This window comes from Osmerus mordax, chromosome 25 (genome assembly GCF_038355195.1).
Source record: "Osmerus mordax isolate fOsmMor3 chromosome 25, fOsmMor3.pri, whole genome shotgun sequence".
In the NCBI taxonomy this organism is placed as follows: Eukaryota; Metazoa; Chordata; class Actinopteri; order Osmeriformes; family Osmeridae; genus Osmerus; species Osmerus mordax.
Genome location: NC_090074.1, coordinates 8,808,320 through 8,833,970, shown reverse-complemented (window position 1 = coordinate 8,833,970; position 25,651 = coordinate 8,808,320). Strand labels below are relative to the sequence as shown.

The window sequence follows — 25,651 nt, the reverse complement described above, 5'->3', positions numbered from 1 at the left end:
CCAACAGACTGCCTCCCATGTGGGGGAGCTAACCCATGTAGCCTAGCAATGCCGCTCTGTGTGTCATGGAGATGTATGCTATTACTGCAATGTTTATCCACTCCAGAGATGCTTTCAGGATGTGTGCTTCAGCCACTTAACAGGGTTAACACTCATGTCATACACGGAACGGTACTGCAGCCTATTCTGTAAATTATCCAATGGACCCTGGTCTACTTTACTTTGGTCAACTGTTTTGCCCCTGTACTTAGCGTGTGCATTCTCCCGTCTACCGTACTATCACCTCATGCGCCGAGTAATAATATTACTCGAGAATTATGGAGAAACATGATCCGAATCTAGAGAAATAACCTCCATCACCTTCTCTAGTGGGGGGTTGGGTATCGTTTTCTCACGACTGAGATGCGTTCAGCAGGAGCTACCGGGAACGTGACCTCACTGGGCGGAGATTCATCATCATTCTGACCTTACTGGGCGGAAACATCTTTGTGAGTATCTGGCTAATAAGGAAGAAATGGGCGAGGTTATTGCTCCGGCGACCAATAATACGCCGATATCTCACGAGGAGTGGGTGGCAAAGGGCGGGCTTAGGAGGGGGCAGAGCTCCAACCGGAAGTGTCTCGCGGCTGATCGAGCTGTCACTTGGCCACCGTCGGTTTTGAGGAGAGTAAGGCAGCCAAGAAACGCAAGAACGAATCAGCTGGCTGTAGTGGGGGGACAAAAATATAGAAATTGTCAAGACCATGAAACCGACTGATTAAGGCTCTATTAGCAGTTTGGGTTGGATTTCGTTTCATGTGTTTAATTCAATGACGTAGCAAATCTATTTGATACAATCAAGGTTAGCGGCTCGTTCGCTCGAGAGAGGGTTGTGTCATTGAGCAAGCAGGACACGTCAGGAGAGGAGAGAAAAGCTAGCTAACTCTATTAGCCGAAAGCCATATAAGTAGAACTCATATCGCCTCATAAGATAGCCTGTCACGGTTTTTTTCCAAGTATCGCAAGCAACCACAAGACGGATCTCGACTGACTCGCCGCCTGGATCGAGGATAACAGCGAGAAGGTGAAAATTGTTTTATTCTCCAGCTAATCAATTAAAGAGAGACAGCTAGCTAATGTCGTAGTAAGCTAGTAACACATTGGGTCACATATTTTGCAATCTCCCTTGCTAGGTTATTTAAATTCGTCATGAATGTAGTTATCTTACACAAGCTTAGTTGAGGTTACTGTTTTAAATGAGTATACGATTGAAGAGGATTAGCGTCAAACTTCACCTCAGTCATACGAGAAAACGTCGTCATCATTTATTTTTTTTACACTTAAAGGGTCGAGTCAACAGCCCTGAGCTTAAGGGGACATACTTTGACAGCTGTCAGGCAAGGTTGCTAAAGGCGAGCCATTTTTCCCCCTTTAACCATCTGATCTAGCTTGTTGGTCACATTTAATTGTATTCAATTGGATCTATCCATCGTGACTGGTAACCACGCATTTGATCCTTCGCTTGCTAGCTAGCTAGAAGGCTTGAAGCTACACTGCTGCAGTGTCTCTGTCGTCCAACCTTAGCCGTGGCAGATTTTGCGAGCTAGGTGGCTAGCTAGCTTCCATGATAGCACACTGCTTGCTCGCCTGCTGGGCTATACTGCAACGTCACGGGGTTATAATTAGATTGCTGGTCAAAGATGAGCGAGCTGTCTTCTCTAGGGTTTGCTGTGCCTCGGTGAGCATCGACAGTGTGTTATCTTTCCAGTCGGAGCCGTCTCATGATCTAACATTCGTGCCTGTGTTCGAGTGTAGTTGTATTCACATCGAAAATCTCCCTCTGTGTGAATGATTATTGAAGGGACAGCGAATTTACTGTGTTTCCACTCTGTCCCACTCTTGTCTCTGTCCGTCTCTATAGACGTACCGATCACGGGATAGCATATTTGTGTGCGGGGCTGACAAATGGGGGATTACGGGTTCGGAGTCCTAGTACAAAATAACACCGGCAACAAGTCCGCTTTCCCGGTCCGAATCCACCCGCACCTGCAGGCCCCGCACCACCACCAGAATGCGTCCCAAAGCCCCGCCTACATAAACAGCACGACCACCGCGGGGAATGGCACAAGCAGCGGCGGAGGCGGCTCGCCCTGGCTGTTCCCCGCCACTAGCGGCCACAGCAGCATGCAGGATGAGTTGCTGGGCCCGGAGAAGGTGAAAGGTCAGCCGCAGGAGATGCAGGAGGAAAAGCAACAGTCCCCGGGGAGCCACCAGGAGACGGGTCTGATCTCGGAGCTGGAGAAGGCGAGAGGGGTGGGGGTGGGGGAGGAGGGCAAGGTCGACGGCAGCCCCTCGGACAGCGGCTCTGGGAAGGAGAAGCTGCGCCTTGAGTCTCCTGTGCTGACGCCTTTTGACTACCAGGACGCATCCGGCCTTGGGCCCCCCGCCCCGTCCAGCACCTCCTCCTCGCTGGCGGGGTTCAACAACTGGTCGGCTGCCATCCCCCCGGCTCCGTCCACCATCATCAATGAGGACGTGAGCTTCTTCAACCCGGCTGCCTCTGCCAGCAATGGCCAGCTGCTGTTCCAGAACTTTTCTCACCACGTCAGTCCGGGCTTCGGGGGCAATTTCTCCCCCCAGATTGGGCCGGCAATCTCCCAGCACCACCCCCCGCCCCACCCCCACTTCCAGCACCCCCACCCCCAGCACCAACAGCATCGGCGCTCCCCTGCTAGTCCCCACCCGCCCCCTTTCCCCCACAGGAACGCACCCTTCAGCCAGCTGCCCCACCTGTCCAACAACCTGAACAAGCCGCCCTCTCCCTGGGGCAGCTATCAGAGCCCCTCGCCCTCCCCCTCCTCCACCTCTTGGAGCCCTGGGGGGGGCTATGGGGGCTGGGGGGGCTCCCAGGGGAGGGAGTACCGGCGGGGGCTGAATGGGGGCATGACCCCCCTCAACTCCATCTCCCCCCTGAAGAAGACCTTCCCCAACAACCACGTGGTATCCCAGAAGTACTCCCGGACCAGCCCCGGCTTCAACCCCAAGTCCTGGATGGATGACAGTGTGGGCCGCAGCGACAACATCTTCCCCTTCCAGGTCAGTTACAGAACCCTGCCTAGTTGACTCCCCACAGAACATTTTAGAGCGGTTCTAGAACCGTAACCCAGTTTACTCCCTACTGAACATTTTAGAGCGGTTCTAGAACCTTAACCCAGTATATTCTCTACAGAACATTTTAGAGCAGTTCTAGGACCCTAACCCAGTTCACTCCCGAACATTCTATGTCAGTTTTAGAACCCTGCCCAGTTCCCTCATGACAGAACATTCTAGAGAAGTTCTAGAATCCTCCCCCATTGTTCCATTCATAACATTCTGGGTCAGTTCTAAACCCCTACCCACCGCTGGAACTTCTCCTTATCCCCTATTCATACTGTCTGGGTTAGTTCCAGAACCTTCTAGCCCTAGTCAACAACATCCTGCTGGGTCTAATATCCATCTAGGTGCTGCAATGCGGTGGTCCTGCCTTGCCATTTGTTATTATTACATTAACTTGTTGTCGATTTAGCATTTGCTTTTATCCAAGCGACATACAAACAATGGTATAAAAAAAGAGCAGATAATCAAGGATCAGAACTTCATAGTTCTAACAGGTGGTGAGGGTCAAGGAATGGTCTGTATACACCAGACACAGTGCAAAATAACCACACCTCAGCTACCAGGCAAATACCAATAATAATATCTTAACTAAGTTAACCGGATAACACACTCCAGTGCTGCTTCACTGTAAGTTAGTTGTTACTGGCTTGTTGTGACTTGAAACTACCGTAGGTGGATAACTCCCGAATTGTCTTACCAATAGGGGTGAATACAGGACTTGAGGCCAGGTGGTGCTGCACTCTATGAAGCATACACAAGCAAACACACACGATAGGGTCATCCAGTCCTAATTCCAGATCCTCTATTTTTCAGCTAAAAGAAACAGTCATTCACTTGATGCTGGCTAGCCTGTCTATTCCTGTTAGAGGGCTTGGTCTGACACACAGAGTGTTTGTGGTGTGTATGTGAGTGCCTGCGTGTGCATGCCTGCGCGTCCATACGTGTGTGTTTGTGTGTGTGATGTATGTGTCCCTGTGCGCGTATCCATGCGTGTGTATGCCTGCCTGCCTGCGTGTCTGTACGTGTGCATGCGTGTGTGTGTGTGCCACGTACCCCAGAGAGAGGAAGTGATCCACGTATGCAGGATTAGAGGAACATAACCAGGCAGCAGCAGCCTCACCATCTCCCACCCTACAGCTGGACAGAGAGATAGTGTGTGTGTGTGTGTCTGTGTCTGTGTGTACAGGATGAACATGCCTCACCATCTCCCACCCTACAGCTGGACAGAGAGAGCGGTGTGTGTGTGTGTCTACATGACAAGTATGCTTCACCATCTCCCACCCTACTTCTAGAGAAAAGAGCAACGCATGTGTGCGTTAGTGAGTGTGTGCGCTGTGTCTGCCTGATGTACAGTGATTTCCTGGATTACAGGGGTTATTAATAACTCGGGACATTACCTTGTTACTGTTAAACACACTCAAGTCTTTATAATGCCATGTCATTTATAATGCCATCTCATTTATAATGCCATTTGAGATGGAACTCAATGTACATGACTAGACTTCAGCTACAGAGGATACGCTGAAAGGAGTGATGAGGGGGAGAGAGGGATGGAGGAGGGGGAGAGAGGGATGGAGGAGGGGGAGAGAGGGATGGAGGAGGGGGAGCGAGTGATGGAGGAGGGGGAGAGAGGGATGGATGAGGGGGAGAGTGATGGAGGAGGGAGAAAAAAGGGATGGAAGGGAGAGATTGATGGAGGAGGGGGAGAGAGAGATGGAAGAGGGAGAGAGCTTGATGGATGGGGAGGAGAGAGTGATGGATGGAGACTCATCAGTTTTATTGATCTGGCCTGAGAGGGATTGAAGGGGAAGAGGATGGGGTGACTTGGCTAGGCATGGTTTAGTAAAGCTGTGCTAGGCTAGGCTGTAAGGGCTTGGACTTTTCTAGGCTCAAATAGCCTTGCAAGGTGGACTATGTTAACTTTGCAATATAAAGCTGGGCTGGCCTTGGAAAATTCACATCAACACCCTCTCAAGTCGGAACAACAACTTGGAAAGGCGTCAAAAATGTTGGTACACGACTTGCCGACTTGTGACGTCATATATGCAGAAACGTGGCGGCCAAAAGTAAATGTTTGGTCAAAGGATAAACGCTTTATTAATTTACGTATTAGGTATACATTTTTTGCTTGCACGTAATTTGTAAGGTGAGCCGTATGGTATTTGGCCATATGATTGTCATTGTCAGTTACTGTCCACGTAGAGTGATCTAGATTATTTAGAAAAGTTATTCATCAGCATTAACCCTGATAACAAGTCAGGTAAAGCAATATTTGTGAGGAAACGCATATCAACATGTTGTTTAAACGATCAAAGCAATAACATGCACATCTTATTTGTACTGTCTGTGTTGTTTCCACATAATAACTTTAAAGCTCATGATCACACCGAAGTCGGAAGAACGAGCACACACACACACACAGAAGACCCACACGCACACACATCAGCACACAAACCTTTTAGCATCGCACAGGCCTCATTCCAGATATTTTCTTTTTCACCTGAAGTAAACAGTGAACTAGGATGTGTTCTCTTCTTGTTTGGTTTGCTGTACTTGGACTCTGGCCTGGGATGTGTGTGTATGTGCGTGTGCGCGCACGCCCAGGGTCTGGTCTGGTGTGTTGTGAATGATTCCCAGGTCTTGTGCAAATATGTGAGGCAGGTATGCCTGTTGTTGTCAGTCTGCAGACTGGAGCCTAGGGCTAAGCCAGTGTGCTTTTTACGTGTGTGTGTGTGTGCGTGTGTGTATACAATGTTGAGTTTGTGCAAGACTGTGTGTGTGTTGTGGCTGGCAGGTGTGTTTGGTATGTGACTGCCCTTGTGTACTAAAGTACGTGCCTGTGTGTGCATGAGGTTGTGTGTATTTAGTTGTGTGTGCATGTGTACTAAATTACATGTGTATTGAGCTATGTGTGATTGGTGTATGTATTTGCGCTTATTTAGCCGTGTGTTCGTACTTGTGCTTTTAGCTGCGTGTGTGATTAGATAAGTGCGTGTGTAAAGGGGTTATAGAAGTTAAATCTGCTTACAGCTGCAGTATTGACACGCTGCATGGGATCTGCTAGTCATGCTCATAGTAGGCCTGTGTGTGTTAGGTTAAGCAGGCATGTGTGTATGTGTTAGGTTAAGCAGGCGTGTGTGTGTGTGTGTGTTAGGTTAACCAGGCCAGTGTGTGTCAGGGAAAGTAGTCGTGTGTGAGTGTGTGTGTGTTTGTTAGGTTAGGGTATGGAGCAGCAGGACAAACTGGAAATGCAGCCCTGAGCTGGGGACTCAGCACGGCAGCATTGCCACAACGGACCAAAAGGCTTCTCTCGCATCTTTCTCGGCCACCATTACGTAACTACAACTGAAACTAGCTCACAACAGACATCTGACCACAATATACCTCAAGCCCAGATGCAGTACAGAAGCACAATTAAAATTGAGCGGAAGTACGTAGGAGAATAATAATAACCTTAAATTGTTTTGATAACACTTAATATGTTTTGTTTTTCTGCTCAGACAGGAATTGTAGCTAGCTTTTTTGCATCCATCTCTTTGTGCGAGACGAGTGCCGTAAAAATCAAGTCAATCTTTTTGTGAGAGAAAGTGACAGGCAGTGTAGCGTTTACCTTCCCTAGCGACAAAAAAATCTTATTTGGCGACGACCGACAAATCTAGCAGCTTTCCATTACTTTGGCAATCTCCATTTTCGTTGTTGAGCAGCAGCAAAATAACTAATTGTACGTCTGTTGTACTAGCAGCCAATCATGTTAACTCGCAAGTGACCGTACGTAATTGAAATCTGCGCTAAACTTACTATTTCCCTCTAACTCAATCACATCCACAGGCGAGTGAAATCGAACAATTTACTATCCATTGGCTAATTAATAGGGGTGGAACAATATATCACAATACAACATTTTTACAATATGTATCGTAGAGTTATGGCAATATTTTTACAATATGACGTCCGTTTGATCCTATTGGTTGAGCTACCAGCACGCGACCTACTCTGCACCTGCGTGCATTCACTGCATTCACCTATATCGCTTGAACTGAGTTACCTAAATTGTATGTATAACAACAAAAGTTATTGAAAATGTTTAATGTTTTGGAAATAAATCTGTTAATTGAATTTCTGTTTCATTTTAAACAAAAATCTAAATATCATGATACGTATTGTATCGTACACCCAGTATCATGATACGTATTGTATCGTGAGCTGAGTGTATCATTAAACCCTTACTAATTAAAGATCATTTTTTGTTGCCTAGTGTGAAATTTGGTGGCATATGCAAGTCTTTTACTCTCATTGTAGATGGTTCTACCTGCTCTTCGATTAGAAAAAAAAACATTTATCCTAATCAACGTACAGTCATTTGATCTGCTGTATATACCTGCTGTCCACTGAGCTATACTCATCTTCATAAGTTCCAGTAACGTCCAGATAGTCTGTACAATGTTTAGCAGCTTGGCAGACGCAAGATCGAGACTGGCCTACTTTTTTGAGTGTAGGGATATCTACTTTACACTCATGGGGTAATGTTAGGTCTGTAACCTGGTGTAGTGGTGTTTGGGTAGGTGGGTATACTGTGAGTGTATAGATCGTCACCACATGCCTTGATCCGCACGCAAGAACATGTGCCCACACACATGCACACCACTACCCAATACATAAAGGCTAGCTACCGTAGAGCACACAGGAAAGAAAGCGGGAAAGTGTGCGCTTATAAAATGTTTTATGATTGGACGAATGTCATTCCACTCATTGTCAAGTCAAAGTCAAGTACACACAATGTATATCAAGATTTAATTGGCTGGGCCTTAGCTCCCATTAGATTGATGGACACTGAGACTTATTTCTCATAATTTGTAGGGGTGTACGGGCAGTCGTCTCTTCAGAGGTTGGTTTCCGGTAAATCCCAGTACTACACCACTGGTCTGTAATGGCGGAAGGATATCTAGGTTAAGGAATTTGGGTCAAAACTCAGAAATTAGCCTTTTCATGGAGAACCTCCATAAGTGTTTTTGTCTAGAACCTGAAGTGTTTGGGGGATTCTTCTTTTGCCGACTTTCAGAAATTGGTTTACGTCTTACTTTGACTGTTATGTAGTACTGTATTTGTGTTTAAGAAAGTCTCCCCCCCCCCCTCCCCTCCAGGAGCGGACCAGGTCTTTTGATGGCTTCAACATGCATTCTCTGGAGAACTCTCTGATCGACATCATGAGGGCCGAGCAGGACACCCTGAAAGGTGAGGAAGCTATATGACCTCTGCACAACACACACACACACACACACACTTCAAGGCCATAGGATATAAACCCCTATACAACCCATACTCAACCTCTATACACACACACACATCTGAGCTATAGGCTATTAACCCCTACTAAACCTCTATACACACACACACACATCTGGGCTATAGGTTAACCTCTACACAACCTCCTTTACCAGTGTAGCTTTGACTTACAGTGACTCAGCTGAAAACCAGAGCCTGTCATGCCAATGTGTCTGCTGCTGTATCTTGCTAGCTTCCTCACTGTAGCCAGGGGGGCTTATCTCAGCACCAGCTGGCCTGGTTAGGAGCTGCAGTGAAGCTGCTAGTTAGCCTTTCCTATGCTAGCATGACTGGGCTGGGAGAGAGCTACTGCTGAATACTATGTCTGCATCCGAATCAATTCGTATCAGTCCTCTACTGTACATGCGAGCAAAGCATCTAGGCGCTGGATGGAACGATGATGCTGATTGGTCAGAAAGGGTGTAGGCTGAAGAGAACTATGATGCTGATTGGTCTGAAAGGGTGTAGGTTGGATAGAACGATGATGTTGATTGGTCAAGAAGGGTGTTGGCTTATTGATGAACTCATCTCCTTTTCTATCTTTTTCTGGTCCCTCATTCTGTCATCCTCCACTCTGCTGCTCTTGTTCCCTCATTACTATATTCTCACTCTTCTTTGTCATCCTTTAATCATGTTTGCTGATGTTCTGCTGCTTGTGGTGTATAGCCTAGTAGTGTGTGTGGGTGTGTGTGTGTGTGTGTCTGTGTGTGTGTGGCCTGTCCTTGCACGCACACACACACACACATGCAGGCTTCAGGGCTGAACACACACTACCACATGCACACTAGTTAGCATACACACACTGTACCACACACTTACAGGCTCATGTCCATGCTGAGGAGAGGGGGTGGGACAACTCTGCAGCCATAGCTGATAAATTGTAGTATTCAAAATGGAGGTTAGTGGAAATCTCATTAGCAAACCAAGGAAGCTTCAGGTAATGTACAGTACAGTTGGCGACTCCCACAAGGTTCAGAAGGATGATAGATTGGGACATACTGCTGGTTTGTCTGCTAATTTAAGAACAAAAGTTCCTATTTCAATTTGACAGAGATGTTCACACACACACACATTCACACACACACACACACACACACACACACACAGAGAGAGACCCCGCAGAACATATTAAATGGGGTAGAGAGACAGAGAGTGAAAACAGATCTGGCTACAGTAGCAAGAAGTGCCATTAAATGCCTACCAGCATTGTCCTCTGTGAGTGAAAAGATCTCTCTGTTCTCTGAATCAATAACAACATGGTGTGTTGGCCTGCTCCAGCACCCCCCCCCCTGCTAGCTACTGTAGCCCTTCCCCTAACCCAGTCATGCTAGCTACTGTAGCCCTTCCCCTAACCCAGTCATGCTAGCTACTATAACATTTCCCATATCCCACCCTAGCTAGCTAGTCTTTCCCCTAGCCCACCTTATGCTAGCTGATAGCTAGCCAGTCCTTCCTTTAGCCCACTAATGCTAGCTAGCTAGCTAGTTGGCCCTTCCCCAAGTCCGCTACTGCACGTTAGCTGACCCATCCCCTAGCCCACTTCTTATAACTTGCTAGCCCATCCCCCAAGCCCAGCCTAAGCCCCAGGCCAAGGCCCAGGCCCAATCCAGCTTGTCCAGGCAGCTACATGTCTAGGATAGACTAGTTGGTGGGTGTTGGGTTGAGACAGGGGGGGCTCCCATGGAACTCAGTGTGACCCAGAGGAATGTGCCCAGTCTCAGGGTGTTGCATGTCCTCTCACAATGGCCTCACTATCCCTGGTCGTCCCCTCTCATTATCCTCCCCAGCCTGCTGTCTGCACTGGGGCTGTCCCCCTGGCAAGGCTGCCTGTCCTGGCTCTCTGTGTGTGTATGTAGGCAGGAAAATGGTCTGGCAAATGGCTCCATGCAAAATGTATGACATTAAAGGCACCGGCCCGGATTGTTTTCCTGCAGCTAAAAGCTCTGATGATGCTAATGCAGCCAGCAGGCTAATGTGCTCTGGATTTCCTGCACCTAGAAATGATGCTAATGCAGCTAGCTGGCTAATGTGCCCTGGTTTTCCACCACACAGAGATTATGTTAATGCTGCCAGCTGGCTAACAGTCCTGCTTGTTTCTCCTCTGCAGGTCGTCTGGGATTTCCACACCCGGGTGGGGACAACCCTCTGCCCATCAATGGTACGTTTTTCCTCCTCTCAAGACTAAGACCATTTCACAAATGGAGAGAGGGAAGGGGATAGAGGGGGGGATGAATGAAGGTGGGGGGGGGGGGGGGTGAAGGCATGGAAAGAGGTATGGAGATGGTGTGATAGGGGTAGGGTAAGGTAAGGTAGGGGGGATGAAGGGATGGTGGTAATAGGGGGATGGAGTGTGTTATAGATGAAGGTGGGCAGAGTTGTTGGGAGGGAGGGAGGGAGGGAGGGAGGGAGGGAGGGAGGGAGGGAGGAAGCGAGGCAGGGAGCGATGGAGGGAGGGAGCGAGCCATATGTTGATCTGGAAGGATTAGTAGCAGGTTGTTTCCCAGGAACGATGAGATGAAGGAGGATCTCTCAAACACACTGCACCCTGACGTATTAAGAGGACAGGCACGCACGCACACACACACACACACACACCATCTAGAGCCTGTGTGTCACACTCCATGTTATCCTGCATGGCCTTTATTTCAACCTGCCTAAGTGCGCGTACACACACACTAAGCAGTGCTCTACTTCTCTTGTCACATGGTACAGATAACGCTGCCATGGAGATGAGCAGATGGTGCACCAGCATAAGTGGGATTCAGAGGTTACAAACACACACAGGCACACACACACACACACACACACACACACAGAGGATTCAAAGCGGATGGTCACAAGCTGATGACTCTTTAGATCCTCAAACGCACTTTCTCTCCTCTGTCTCCCTCTCCTGTCTCTGTCTCTCCCTCTCTATTCTCTCCCTCAAGTCTCCTTTCCCACTCTCTCCTGCCACACCAGACAATAATATTAATATGTGTGTGGATAAAACACGATTCACACACTGATACTGCAGACTGACAGATGGGACGGACAGACAAGCAGACCGACAGATAGGTTATATTTCTGTGGTTTTTATTTCCTCTGACCCCTTCTCTGCTCCACATGCAGCCAGGAACTATGGAAGGAGACGAGGTAAAGTTGTGGCAGTGATCAGGCCTCATCATATTCCCATATATCCCTCCGCAGAGTGACCTGTGAGGAGTGCGTGCTTGCATGCAGATGTTGTGTTTGTCTAGTGGTGTGTTCATATGCATATACAGTATATCCCTCACACACACCCGCAAGAGATCACACAGGACACTGTGTGAGAGCTAGCTCTCTTACATAAAGCAGCTCAGAGATGTGTGTGTGTGTTGGGAAGGCAATGGTTCAACCTCCAACTCAGCTCAGCTTCACAGCCACCTACTGCCACAGGAGGTGTGTGTCTGTGTTTTGGCCTAGCTAACTGGCTGACATGATGTGGGGGGAGGGATGGAAATATGGATAGAGGGAGGGATAAAGCGAGAGATGGATGGAGGGATGGAAAGAGTGAGGCATGGATGGAGGGATGTAGAGGTAGGGATGGGGCGAGAGATGTATGTTCCCTTTAATCTCCATCGCTCACAATGTCACCTGTAACCCCGCCCCCTCCCTCCATAGGCCACTCCTCCCTGTTCCCCATGGAGGATGGTTTCCCTGACGACGACCGTGGCGAGCAAGGGCTGGGGGGGCTGGGTGGGGGCTGTTTCCCCCACCAGAACGGAGAACGCGTGGAACGCTATTCACGCAAGGTCTTCGTCGGAGGACTACCCCCTGATATTGACGAAGGTGCGTGTGTGTGTGTATCTTTAAAGGGATCGAATTTCTATCAATATTGATTAGTGAAAGATGAATATGTTGAATGGAAGACCTCAGGACAGGCCCGAAGGTCAACTTTAGAGGGACATGATCCAACATGGCCACCCTAAGGTCTACTGTAGAGGGACATGATCCAACATGGCTGCTCCTGAGGTCTACTGTAGAGGGGCATGATCCAACATGGCCGCTCCTGAGGTCCATTGTAGAGGGACATGATCCAACATGGCTTCTCCTGAGGTCTACTGTAGAGGGACATGATCCAACATGGCTGCTCCTGAGGTCTACTGTAGAGGGACATGATCCAACATGGCTGCTCCTGAGGTCTACTGTAGAAGGACATGATCCAACATGGCCACCTGAGTTCTACTGTAGAGGGACATGATCAACTGAGCTGGTGGTGATCACACCACGGTCTCACTACAGCATGTTTTTACTGACTGTGCAGTTCAGTGCAATTCCTATGTGCGAGTGCGTGGTTTCAAAATGGTCACTGACATAAAATTAATACACAAATATTATACAAATTTAAAAGTTTGTATTAGAGCCCGACCGATAAAGGATTTTTAAGGACGATACCGATACAAATATTTGGTGATTTAAAAATCCGATATTCCGATATAGGCCGATATATTTTTATTTTATTTTTTATCCAGAAACGTGTAATAAAACAAACTGATTTCCCTAAAAGTAGTTATTTGTAGTCTACATTTAGTCACGTTTAGCAGAAGTTCTTATCCAGAGCGACTAAGTACAGGGACATTCCCAGAGGCAAGTGGGGTTAAGTGCCTTCCCAAGGACACAACGTCATTTGACATGGCCGGGAATCGATTTCCCGGCCATGTTATTATTTTCTGTTAATATTTCTTCACTAAAATAATATGTTAATGCAGTTTCTGATAAATAAAATGTATAAAAATACTAACTTAAGATATGAAACTTAGTCCTTTGAACAAAAACACACAAAAAAAGAAAAAAACATTAATATTCATTTATCGGCCATTATAAATGCCGATACCGATGGTTTGGAAAATGCCCAATATCGGCCGATAATATCGGCCCGCCGATCTGCCGGGCTCTAGTTTGTATAGATGTGTAAGACCAATCCGAGCACAGTAGCCTATTGGTCTGTGGCACAAATATTTGGAGCACTCAAATCCTGTCTGAGTGACCTGGTGGTTTCCGGGATGACCTGGTGGTTGCTAGGGGCAACCAGACTGACCAGTCCTTCTGTCCTCTCTCTCAGATGAAATCACCGCCAGTTTCCGTCGTTTTGGACATCTGTTCGTGGACTGGCCTCACAAGGCCGAGAGCAAGTCCTACTTTCCCCCTAAAGGTGAGTGTGAACCTTAACCCTCATCCCTAACCACATACACAACAACCTTAACCACAACAACAACCCTAACCTTAACCACTACCTCACCAAGCCCCACCCAACCACAACCCTACAGGGCACCTCCAGCTGTTTGACATGCATAGCGTGTCATTGATGGTGTGTGTGTGCAGGCTATGCCTTCCTGCTGTTCCAGGAGGAGAGCTCAGTGCAGGCCCTGATAGACGCCTGCATCGAGGAGGACGGCAAGCTGTACCTCTGTGTCTCCAGCCCCACTATCAAGGACAAACCTGTTAGTACACTCTGCCTCTACCTCTCTCTCTGCCTCTACCACTCTGTCTACCACTCTACCTCACTCTCTACCTTACTGTACCTCTCTGTCTCTACCTCTCTGTCTCTACCTCTCTACTCCTACATCTCTCTCCATCTCTCTCTGCTTGTCCTCCTCTCCCTTTCTCTCTCTCTCTGAAGTATAATGTAGTAAATGCTACAATGCCCCCCACCAGGTTCAGATCCGGCCCTGGAACCTGAATGACAGTGACTTTGTGATGGACGGCTCTCAGCCCCTTGACCCTCGCAAGACCATCTTTGTGGGGGGAGTGCCGCGCCCTCTTCGTGCAGGTAACCTGTTATAGATACGCACTCGCAAAGGTTTTAACAGTGATCTTTATAATATCGCAACATTGTTTTCCGTTGTTTGTGTCTGTATTGTGTGTTATATGTGCGTGCGCGCGTGTATGTATACGCGTGTCAATCCATCCGTGTGTGTGTTTGCGTGCAGTGGAGCTAGCTATGATCATGGACCGTCTGTATGGAGGTGTGTGTTACGCCGGCATCGACACCGACCCAGAGCTCAAGTACCCTAAGGGGGCGGGGCGTGTGGCCTTCTCCAATCAGCAGAGCTACATCGCTGCTATCAGCGCCCGATTCGTCCAGCTGCAACATGGAGAGATAGATAAACGGGTAAGTGGTTGCCACTCCCTCCTCCCCCCTCCCTCTCCTTCTTTCGCTCTTTCTGTTTCTGTTTGTCTCGTCTGTTTTTCCTCTCTTTTTTCCTTTCCATCTTTTTCTGTCTCTCTCTCCTGGTGTCTGTCCATGTCTGCTGCTGTCAAACTTTCTTTTTCTCCCTACAGGGCTCAACATTAACATTTTTTGGCATTGGCCCCACTGGGCCAGTGGGTTTGAAACTTACTGGCCCCAAGACAATTTTTTCTGGCCCCCTCTCCAGAAGTTGTAATTTATCATTGTTACAACAAAGCCAAAGACTTTTCAAAGAAGTTGTTATTCTGTTAACATGTTTAACCATTTATTAAACACATCCTAGATATAAAAAGAACAAAAATGAAATCACATTTCTAGTGATTTATTTATTTTTTGTTTCTAGTGAAATAAAAAGGTAATAGTCAGCAAAACAATTGACTTTTAACCTCAAACATGACGTGCTCTCTTCCCTGATGACAGCCATCTCTGCACAACTCTGTCTGGCAGAAACTGAAACCTCTGGTCTCTCAATGCTAATATATAAAAGCTTCCATAGCATTTCATCAGTATGATACTAAGTACCTAAGTCGACACCATTCTTCTGCTGCAGTTCAATAGCCTGGGGGAACGAGGCGAACGGCTGGCCCGTCTTAATTACGTGATATGCCGTTGTTATAAGTCGTGCAATAACACGATGGGCATCTACATTTAAATTCCTGACCAGCATGGTCAACAGCCTGGAATATGGATTGTCAACCATCCGCTTTAGCTGTCACGCAAACCAGGTGCTGTCTGCTAGCATGGCTGGTCAGGGATTGTTTTGCCTGTGTAAAAACATGCACTTTTCTCCGCTTTAGACGGGAACATACGACAGACGACATCGTCGTTCCATAAAAAAGGTTGCTTCCGTTTGAGCTCGTAGCTCTACTTTGCAGCCATCTTCACTTTATTGTCTCGCACCAGTCTCGCGCCAGTTGTTAAAAATGTATCGAGATTAGAGAATTACAATTTGACAACCACTCGTCACTCACTACTCAACTCTCTCTCCCTTACTCCTTCCCCCTCTGTCTCTCTCTCTCCCCTCCCTCCCTGCTCCTCCACCCTGTCTGGGACAGTGTGCTACATAGAGCAACAGTGTCCAGAGATAAGCAGCGTTTATATTCTCTCTCAATCAGCAGAACAAGATGGCCTCCGCTGGTTATCTCGGGGACACAGTCCTCACAAAACGCTCAGTGTTGAACTGGGCTGGCACTGTGACCTGATACATTTCTCTCTTGTGTGTGTGTGTGTGTGTGTCTGCGTGTATGTGTCTCTGTGTGGGTCTGTATATTTGTGTGTTTCTGGGTATGTCTGTGTTTGTGTGTGCATCCCCCCCTCCCTCCCCCAGGTGGAAGTGAAGCCATACGTCCTGGACGACCAGCTGTGTGACGAGTGCCAGGGCACGCGCTGCGGGGGCAAATTTGCCCCGTTCTTCTGCGCCAACGTCACCTGCCTACAGTACTACTGTGAGTACTGCTGGGCCGCCATCCACTCCCGTGCCGGCCGCGAGTTCCACAAGCCCCTGGTGAAGGAGGGCGGAGACAGACCCCGGCACATCTCCTTCCGCTGGAACTGAGGAGGAGGAGAGGGGAGACAGAAAGAGGCAGAGGGAGGGAGGAAGGGGGAGAGAGAGGAGTGGGGAGAAGTTAGGAGTCGCAGAATCATTGTACAAAATAAATGCACTTTTCTGTTGCTGGTTCCTTTTTAGACCTAATTTGGAAAGATTTTAATTTTGGAGGTAATATATACATATATATATTTTAAAGATATAATTTTACCTTTTATTTTATGCAGTTTGATTTTATATATTTTATTAGTGCACAAGATTGGCCTTTTTCCAATGCCTCCCTGATGCAGAGGGTGGCGAGTTGGGGGGAGGCTTTCGTTGGGATGTAGCTGCAGTGACCCCGCGGCGTTGACCAGGGCAGGGAAGGTTGTAGCTGTGATTAGAGCTCTCCCTTCCTGTAGAGAGAGTGTGTGTGTGTGTGTGTGTGTGTGTGTGTGTGTGTGTGTGTGTGTGTGTGTGTGTGTGTGTGTGTGTGTGTGTGTGTGTGTGTGTGTGTGTGTGTGTGTGTGTGTGTGTGTGTGTGTGTGTGTGTGTGTGTGTGTGTGTGTGTGTGTGTGTGTGTGTGTGTGTGTGTGTGTGTGTGTGTGTGTGTGTGTGTGTGTGTGTGTGTGTGTGTGTGTGTGTGTGTGTGTGTGTGTGTGTGTGTGTGTGTGTGTGTGTGTGTGTGTGTGTGTGTGTGTGTGTGTGTGGACTCGGGACGGGCCAGAACCACAGCTCAGTCTCAACCCGTTAGAAGAACGACATGGAAAGAGCGGGTTCTCCCGCAATCGCTTCAATCCTTGAAGCCTTTTTGTTTGTTTTTTATTCTAGATATAAATATAAACCTATATAAGAGACCATGCTAATATTTAATGTTACTTGACGATCGTTTAAAAAACAAACAAGAGTTTGGGTTTAATCTCCATTTTGACATGCAAAAACTAATACCTCAAGCTTAGCTGCTAGCGTGCTGATTGGTCAGACAGAGACGGACAGCTGGGCTCTTTCTCCCATTGGATCATAACTGTAGGGGGGCGGGGCCAGCACAGGCACCGTTTCAGACATTGCTTTGTCACTTCCTTATTTTTGTAATCCAACCAGGATGGTGGTGGAGTTGAGTAAACAGTAAAGTTGCGGAAAAGTAGAGTAGAGGACAGTACAGTAAAGTAGAATCAAAGTAAAGCAGTGTCTGACCAGGGGAATGTATGAAACTGGAGGACTTTAAGACCCAGAGAACCGGCCAGTATAGAGACATTAAACTTGCAACCAACCAACATGTTTTAGACCTTATTAGAGGGTTCTGGGTTCTAGACCCTGTTAGAGGATTCTGGGTTCTAGATCCTGTTAGAGGCTCTTGGGTTCTAGACCCTGTAGAGGGTTTTGGGTTCTAGACCCAGGTATATTAAGGTACAGGGCCAGCTAGTTCTCACAAATAGAGGAAAAATCCCTGATTCTTTTATTTTTTATGCAGTCTTGCAATTGAGCCCACTTTCCTATTTTGACACCTCCTAAAGATTATCAGTGTCTTCTCTGGCCCTTGTTCCAATCCTGCAGGAGAGGAGAGGAGGATGCTGACGTCTGGTTTAGTCATCAACACTTATCCCTTAGAGGAGGGGACCTGTTTCCCCTTCTGTCCCCACCCAGCCAACTCAGCCAGTGTTTCTAAGCATAAATGAAGATTCTCAATATTATTGTTGTCATCATTATCAGTAGTGGTAGGACGGGTGTAATATTACTTCATCACCAAGGGCCCTGACGCATGTGGCCCTGTGCAGTTCAGAGTGTCTCCACCAGGTGGCAGAATAGAGCAGGATCCTGGAGACCTATGATGGCCGCTGTGCTGCAGCAACCAGTCATACCGTACATCACTTCCTATCTGTGGATTCTATTGTATTTTTTTTTCTATCGTTTATTTCTCTCAATTGGCTCCACCCATGTCCTTCACTATGGCCAGGTGGGCTCCTGTACACCAAAGACTGGCCCTGGATCCTGTTTAGCAGACAGACAGACTTACACACAGACAGACAGACAGACACACAGGCAGACACAGGCAGAGAAGCAGGCAGTCAGTGGATGGGTCCTTCTGCCTGGCAGAAGTGTCAAGCCGGCCAGTAGTTCTCAGCCCAGTAGAAGACATCTGACTGGGTTCCTGCTGGTCTGGTCGTTCTACTGCGTGCCTTGCTAGCCCTCAAACCCAGGTCCTCCTGCCTACTGGCCCATCGTGAAGAACCTGGGCTCAGGGCTGAGATATAGACACTCTAGACAGTACAGTCACTCACTTGAGACAGTCTGCAAGACCTGCAGTCTTATCTGCACTCTAGAGTGGGGTCTATAGTCTCTACCCTCACTAGACAGTCTGTAGTCTATCTGCAATTTCTGGGGTCTATAGTTTTTCTACACTCTTTAGAGACAGTCTGTAGTCTTATCTACACTCACTAGAGATATGTAGTCTCTCTATACTCTCTAGAGACAGTTTATAGTCTATCTACTCTCACTGGAGTGTCTGTAGGACAGAAGTCCATCTACACTCTGTAGATAGTCTGGGCCTGTTTCACCTCTTCCAGGAAATAGTTAGCGTGACGGGTGAACATTTTAGCAGACAAAAACACTTTTTTGATGAATTTGATGTTAAAGAGGAAGAAAAAGAATATAAGATTATTTTATACATGGCCTGCTGATTTTGGTGCAGTGTTTTCTAGCTAAATTATTTTGTCATGCACATAAAAACATTTATTATGCACTACTTTTCTAAATCTCTTTTCTTTCAGACAGTCATTTTAGGCACATTTTTCACAAAATGGGAAAACTCCTTTTTGCAATACCTCAATTTTTCACATTGTGAAAGGTAGCTTTTGTACTTTTGTTACTGAGAGATCTGCATATATGGACATTTTCATTTAAAAGAGAAATGTTTAGTGATTTCGATATATATTATTTTCAATTATGCTTTTTATACATTTCAGTGCTGAGGGATCTTTACAATTAAAAGTGCGCACTTGTGTTGTTGCGATGTCTACCCTGCAGAGAGGGGAGAGACTGGAAAGTGGGTCTCACCAGGCCACAACCGGTCTCACCCGGCCTCGGTCGCCCTCTAGAAGATTCTAGAAGTGGTACAGCGTGGCCAGGACCAGCTGTCCTCTCATATTAGTGTTGTGGTCTGGAAACATGGCCGTCCTGGTGGCAGGATGGTGGCTTATCGGTATCTCTAAGTACCCACTCCGTCACCGGAACATACTATTATAAGGAGAATGCAAATTCAACACAGGTCTATGTATAGGTTGGGCCTCGTATCACAAGAATGGATGTTTGGTGTTTAGGTATTTTAACATTTGAAAATATATATTCTTGAACTTGCCAACTAGCTCCTATTGTAATCCTTAGCATGCATGAAAAAGACCAATGATACGTGAATTAGCTATTGAAAATTGATTGTTGTGGTTGTGCACCAAATGTTTCTCAACTATAATTTGTTAAGGGCAACCCCCCCACCCCTCCCCTGTACTACCCACCCATCCTCTAACAACCCACTCGCCTCAACCCACCCCCCATACTTAACACTCAGCAGGATGATGCACAGAAAACAAAGACAATAAAGATAAAAAATAAACTAAGACATGAACTGGGTAGGACTAGCATCCTATAGGACACTGTTGAACAGACTCGATCACTCACCCCAGTGCTCGGGAAAGGCTCTGCCATGTTGAGAGAAGGGGAACTTTAAAACTTGAATGTGGTAAATGTTGCAAGTTAACTCGGAGTTGTTATGTGCAATACTTCTTTTGAACCTTTTTCCAGATAAAGACTCTTTGCAATGTAATTCTTTAATGCCATTTTTAATTGCAGACATTTAAAGAAGATGTTGATATGTTTTTCACAGTCATTTTCTACTGTTATCGTAATCCTTTTCATGCTGGTGTTTGTAAAAAAGAAAAAAAGAAATCAAACTATTTGTACTAATATAAATAATTGAAGTTATTTTTAAAACATTTAAAGGTTTTGTGCTCATTTGCTTATTTTGTTTATTTCAAGCTACTGTGATTGATTGCATTGTAATTATTAGGTCAATAATGTATTTAGCTGTTCATTGGTATATTTTTAATTGGAATGTATAATTACTTTTTATAATTTTGATCAGATTTATGTTATATTTTTAAGGTGAAGCTTTTAATATGTTAAAGTGACTAGTTTTTACTAATTGCTATATTGTGCTCCACAATATATGGTTCTCATTTTCTGAAGGAAAATAAATATTTAAATATTTGTCTGTTAATGATGTCACTTAATGGCGAAATTTCAATAGTTTTTAACTGTGTATGGGAAGGTTGTTGTATTTATTCTTAGCATTTTCTACCTAGATACCACCTTCATTTTTATTATCATTTCACTTTATAAGTTCCTATTTTTGTATTTTCTTTTCTTATTAAGTTATGTAATATGAAATGTCCACATTTTTAGGAGTTGGTCTGTTGAAGTACTAGTGAAATGAAAAAGAAAAATCTAATGTTATTTAATTGTTTGCAGCCAACTATTTATAACAGTATGCATAATTTTTAAATATTTGTAATGTGAAATGTTGAATGAAATAAAAACTTAACTGTGATGATGTGTGTTGTTATTATTATTCTGAATGTCTTTTTATAAAACATTGATAGTGTATGAACTAATTTATTGTGGATCATAGATTTCCATGCATATGTAGGCATTGATAATGTAGTTAGAGATTTAGCAAGAAAAGCCATCAGTCTGTAGTTCACTCACAACTGCTGGATCCTGAATCTCATTCTTGTTAGGATTCCTCCGTCATGATGAACCCTATTGTAATTGTTGGTATTATTATTAGGGTTTCTCCGGTAGGAGGGAACCTATTGTTTTTGTTAGTATTCTTGTTAGGGTTCCTCCGGTAGGAGGGAACATATTATTTTTGTTAGTATTCTTATTATTATTTTTCTTCTCCTTGCGCCCCAATATCTCAAAAAGTCCCAAGTCATAAATTGTCTAATTTGGCACATTGATATGACATCCAAGTGGGTACCCCCACACCAAATATGGGCCACATCGAACCATAGGGGGCGCCACAGACCAAGCCCAAAAGTCATATTTTCTAAGTGATGGCATTTCCACCCCATTGCTCCAATTCTTCTGAAACTTGGTGTGCATACCTCATTTTTCATGAGGAACAAAAAAGCCTCAAGGACCCATAAGGTCGGCCATGATGGATTTTCCTGTACAGTGATAATTTTGGAAAACCTTAAAAATTCCTTGTCTCTTGAACCAAAGGTCTATTTGACTTGAGACTTTGTACAGATATGTATCATTGACGTATTTATAAACGTTACTTAAGGCAATTGAATCAAATGCAAAATGGCTGAAAGGGGTGTATTTATGTAAATGTCCACATTGCCTCAATATGTTTGTGTCACTAAATCAAATGTGTTTTTGAAGGATGATTCAAACCTAATAGGCTTTACGGTGACACGTCCCTGAAGTACCATGCAAAGTTTCACCTTGATATGTCAAAATATGACTGAATTACAGCTGTTTGAGCTTGGACCAAATCTGACAATGCTTGACTTATTTTATTATACAGTTACTAAACATGTCAAAGTCTAGATCTGGGAATGGCTCAATTGTATGAGATGTTGTGCTGGTATACATGGGGTTGTAGGTTCAAAACCAGTCAAAGGCAATTTGGACAGAAAGGTTTCTAGTCTTCCGGTCAATCCTCCGGTTGTAAAACATAGCAATGACTGTTTATTTGAGCCCATAACAACACTCCGATCATCTGTTCTACTTGGAGTCTATGCATGGTAGTGTCAGATTCACAACCGAGTTAGCTTTAATGAAGTATATTGATTGTTCAGGTGGATCCCTTTATTGTTGCACAAATTCATTTAAGTTACCTAAGCCAGGACACATCACAACTGATGCTAGGCATGATTTGAAATTCCCTTCCATGACAAGTTATGGCACCCCAAACAACCTTTTTCAAAGCACTACGAGTAAGCTATTTTTTACAGCAGCAATCCAGTCATCCCGTTGTCCCGTTTTTATGTCCAATATATAAATAGAACTAAATTACAGCTGTTTGAACTTTAAACAAATCTGACAATGCGTGCCATTGGAGAAATGTCTTATTTTCTGATACAAAAATGGAACAATTAAATGTCAAGTCTGTGAATGGCTTAGTAGGATGAGACGCAGTGCTGGGGTGGTGGGTTCTAATCCAGTCAGAGGTATAAACTTCTTCTTTTTTTGACAGAAATGACAATTTCAAGTATTCTAGTTAATCCCAGTGTATTATGTCAATTTTACAACATTTTGCCATTTTCAAGGAGGAATCCGCCATTGCTGCTTGCAGCTATATTTATAATTTAAATTGTTACTGCTGTTGGCCTTAGAGAGTACAAACTGTTGCATGCAGTATGCAATCCCCCCCATCCTCAACAATCCAGACTCCCATACCCCCAGAGCCTTGATGGTATAGGGTGACAGTCTTTACAGTAGCTGTCTTAACAGGAAGTGTTGACATGGCGAGGCTGGGGCATGGTGGTGACATCATGCCTCTTTGTCTGACACACCACACAACGACATGCACAAACACCACACAAAGGCATGCACAAACATACACACCACAAAGGCGTGCACAAACATACACACCACAAAGGCCTGCTAAGCAGATCCAGTCTGCTCTGAAGCCTTGAGAGCTGGCTGCCATCCACGGGCTAACACACACATGTGCATATTGTGCACAGCTATCCTACCAGTCCAATTCAAATTCAGATTTTCCCTAACCCTTATCTTAACCCAAACTATAATCCAAAAATCTAACCTAAATCCTAACCCTAGCTCCTAACGATAAAACCATTCCTATCTCCTAACCCCAATCCTTGATGTAATTCTAACACTAAACATTTACATTTAGTCATTTAGCAGACGCTCTTATCCAGAGCGACTTACAGTAAGTACAGGGACATTCCCCCCCAAGGCAAGTGTTACGTCCCTTGCCCTGCTTGTATGTGTGTTCTGTATTGTTGTGTACTTGTCTTCCCTTCTGTTTCCCCTCACTCTTGTTGCTGCATCCAGGTGCCCATCTGTGATTGGTTACCGTCTCCATTCCCTGTCACCGGTGCACCTACTCCCATCCATCTTCGTCCATGATTGGCTTTCGTCACCACTCCCCCGTCACACCACACTCATCCAAACACCTGTCTGTCTGTCCGTCCACATTTAAACCCTGACCTGTCCGCTGTGTGTCTAATCTGGTGTGTGTTTGTAGTCGGCTCTGTATGTGTTTGTGCCATTTCCGTAATCGCCACAACTTTTGAGACACCTGTTAATTGTTATACGTAATCATCCTCCTGTTTGTTTGTTCAGTTAGTGCTGATACTCGGTATCATGCTTTTCGTTGTTTTCATTATTAGTTCAGTCGCACAGGGGCTTTGGAACAGGTAAGCTGCCCATGGGCATACACCCCATCACGTACCTAACTTCTGTTAAACACCCTAGGCCGGGAATCAAACCGGTAACCTTCTTATTAATAGCCCGATTCCCTAACCGCTCAGCCATCTGAACCTCCTTATACTCCCTAGAAATTGCTATTAAAATGTTTGGAACCAATTTCTCTAGAAGATAAATCTGATCTCAGTTTAATACTCCACAAAGGTTCTTAAACAAAACACACATTCTCACACACACAGAGATGTGTATAAGAAATATGAGTCAGTCAAATGTGTGAGACTTAGTACACTGAAGCAGAGTAAGACTTCATTCAGACCTAAGACTCAGTACCGAAGCAGAGCAAAACCTCATTCAGACCAGAGACTCAGTACTGAATCAGAGCAAAGCTTCATTCAGACCTGAGCCCTAAAGAGTTAATGTTTACTTTGCTGTTCACATACTAGTTTATACTAGATACATACTGTACATTGTTGACATACCATGGGTTACATTGGGAGGTCAGATGGCTGAGCGGTTAGGGAATCGGGCTATTAATCAGATGGTTGTTGGTTCGATTATTGGCCGCGTCAAATGACATTGTGTCCTTGGGCAAGGCACTTCACCCTACTTGCCTCGGGGGGAATGTCCCTGTACTTACTGTAAGTCGCTCTGGATAAGAGCGTCTGCTAAATGTAAATGTATGTTGTTTTTTGTGCAGAGTACATATATCTTGCATTCTCATGTCTGCTTTTTATAGGTCTTCACTGTTGAAGAAGGCTAAAACTCACATGGTTTCATCGCAAATAACTATTATGTGTAATTGACAATAAACCTGAACTTGAACTACAGTGTTTTGTGTTGGACTTCTGTCATTCTGGAAGCTGTGTATTTACGCCCCCTTGTGGTCTAGTTGACGATACTGTTATTGTTGCACTGTGCCCAGAAGCTGAAATGGGTTTCCTTTGCACTGGGCCTGGTAACTATGTGAGTTATACTGTGCCTGGTATATACGACCGTTCCCTGACTTTAACGACTTGAGTTATGTCAGAAGTAAACATCTCTGATACTTGACTTTCTACTTTGGAAAAAGGCGTCTGTTGAATCAATTAAATGTTAAAATATGATGTAAAGATCTATAAAGAATGTGTGCTCCTCGCTTTGCACCGCTGTAATCCGTATGGAGGAACTGACAGCGCTCGCGTTTGCAAGTCATTGTCTGTAGAGGGCGGTAAATATTCGGATAAAGAACTGAATGTTGTATTCGATAGAAAAGCCCCCTAGCGGAACCATCGTCAACAGCAGCCAGCAAGGGAAAGCTGTGGTTGGCTAGGAGGCTGGGTTACCTAGGGAGACGCCAGCCAGCCAGCCAGTCCGTCCTCTGCGCTCTCATCAGCACCACTGCCGATAGACTCCGCGATCGACACCGCGTCTCCACCCGACCATCCGCACTCTACTCTGCGCTTCTTTTATCTTGTCGTTGTGTTATCATCGACAGACAAAATCAAGAAAACTTCAACAGGGAACAGTTGAAAACGTAAGCAATCGTTTGTTTGTTTAAAGGGTGTTCATGTGCAAGGTTAGAGGATGAACGGAGCAGGTGAGATGTAGCTTTCTGTTGGGAGCCAAAAGCACAGGACTCAGTGTCTGGTAGCCGTTCCCGGGCGCGGTGCAATACGATAATAGATATTTTAGCCTTTTTTTGCCTGCATGATGAGGATCAAAAACGCTGCTGGAAGGTCGCATTATAAGCTCTTAGTTAAACACAGATATGTTAATAAATGTTTGTTTTTCTGCTGTTTGCTTGGTTACGTTCCATTCTCATTCCTACAGTGTACCTGGCAACAAAATATCAAGTGTCCTATTTTCTTAAAACTACGCAGGTAGCTATGAAGCAACCTTTGTAGTTATTGGCCTATTAGTTACATAGGCCTATTTGTTTTAGTAACTATGCGTATAGGAACCGATCAATTGGGTTATAACTCGTTTTAACAGCCTCCCATGATTTATTTCCACAGGATTTT

At 45.4% G+C, this 25,651-nt stretch overlaps 1 protein-coding gene across 2 annotated transcripts; it reads left to right on the top strand.

Annotated features, from left to right (window-relative positions):
- The first annotated feature begins 668 nt into the window (after positions 1–668).
- Positions 669–16,641, top strand: cpeb4b (cytoplasmic polyadenylation element binding protein 4b). 2 transcript variants are annotated; one of them, XM_067228815.1, is made up of 10 exons: positions 669–1,063; positions 1,901–3,075; positions 8,277–8,367; positions 10,565–10,615; positions 12,100–12,267; positions 13,541–13,630; positions 13,801–13,919; positions 14,134–14,248; positions 14,409–14,590; positions 15,996–16,641. In XM_067228815.1, exons 2-10 carry the CDS (start codon positions 1,945–1,947, stop codon positions 16,221–16,223), a joined length of 2,175 nt encoding a protein of 724 aa, XP_067084916.1. In that variant the 5' UTR covers positions 669–1,063; positions 1,901–1,944; the 3' UTR covers positions 16,224–16,641. The 2 variants fall into 2 exon arrangements, with proteins under 2 accessions (XP_067084916.1, XP_067084917.1); XM_067228816.1 differs by lacking the exon at positions 15,996–16,641 and adding an exon at positions 15,787–15,989.
- Positions 16,642–25,651: the final 9,010 nt, after the last annotated feature.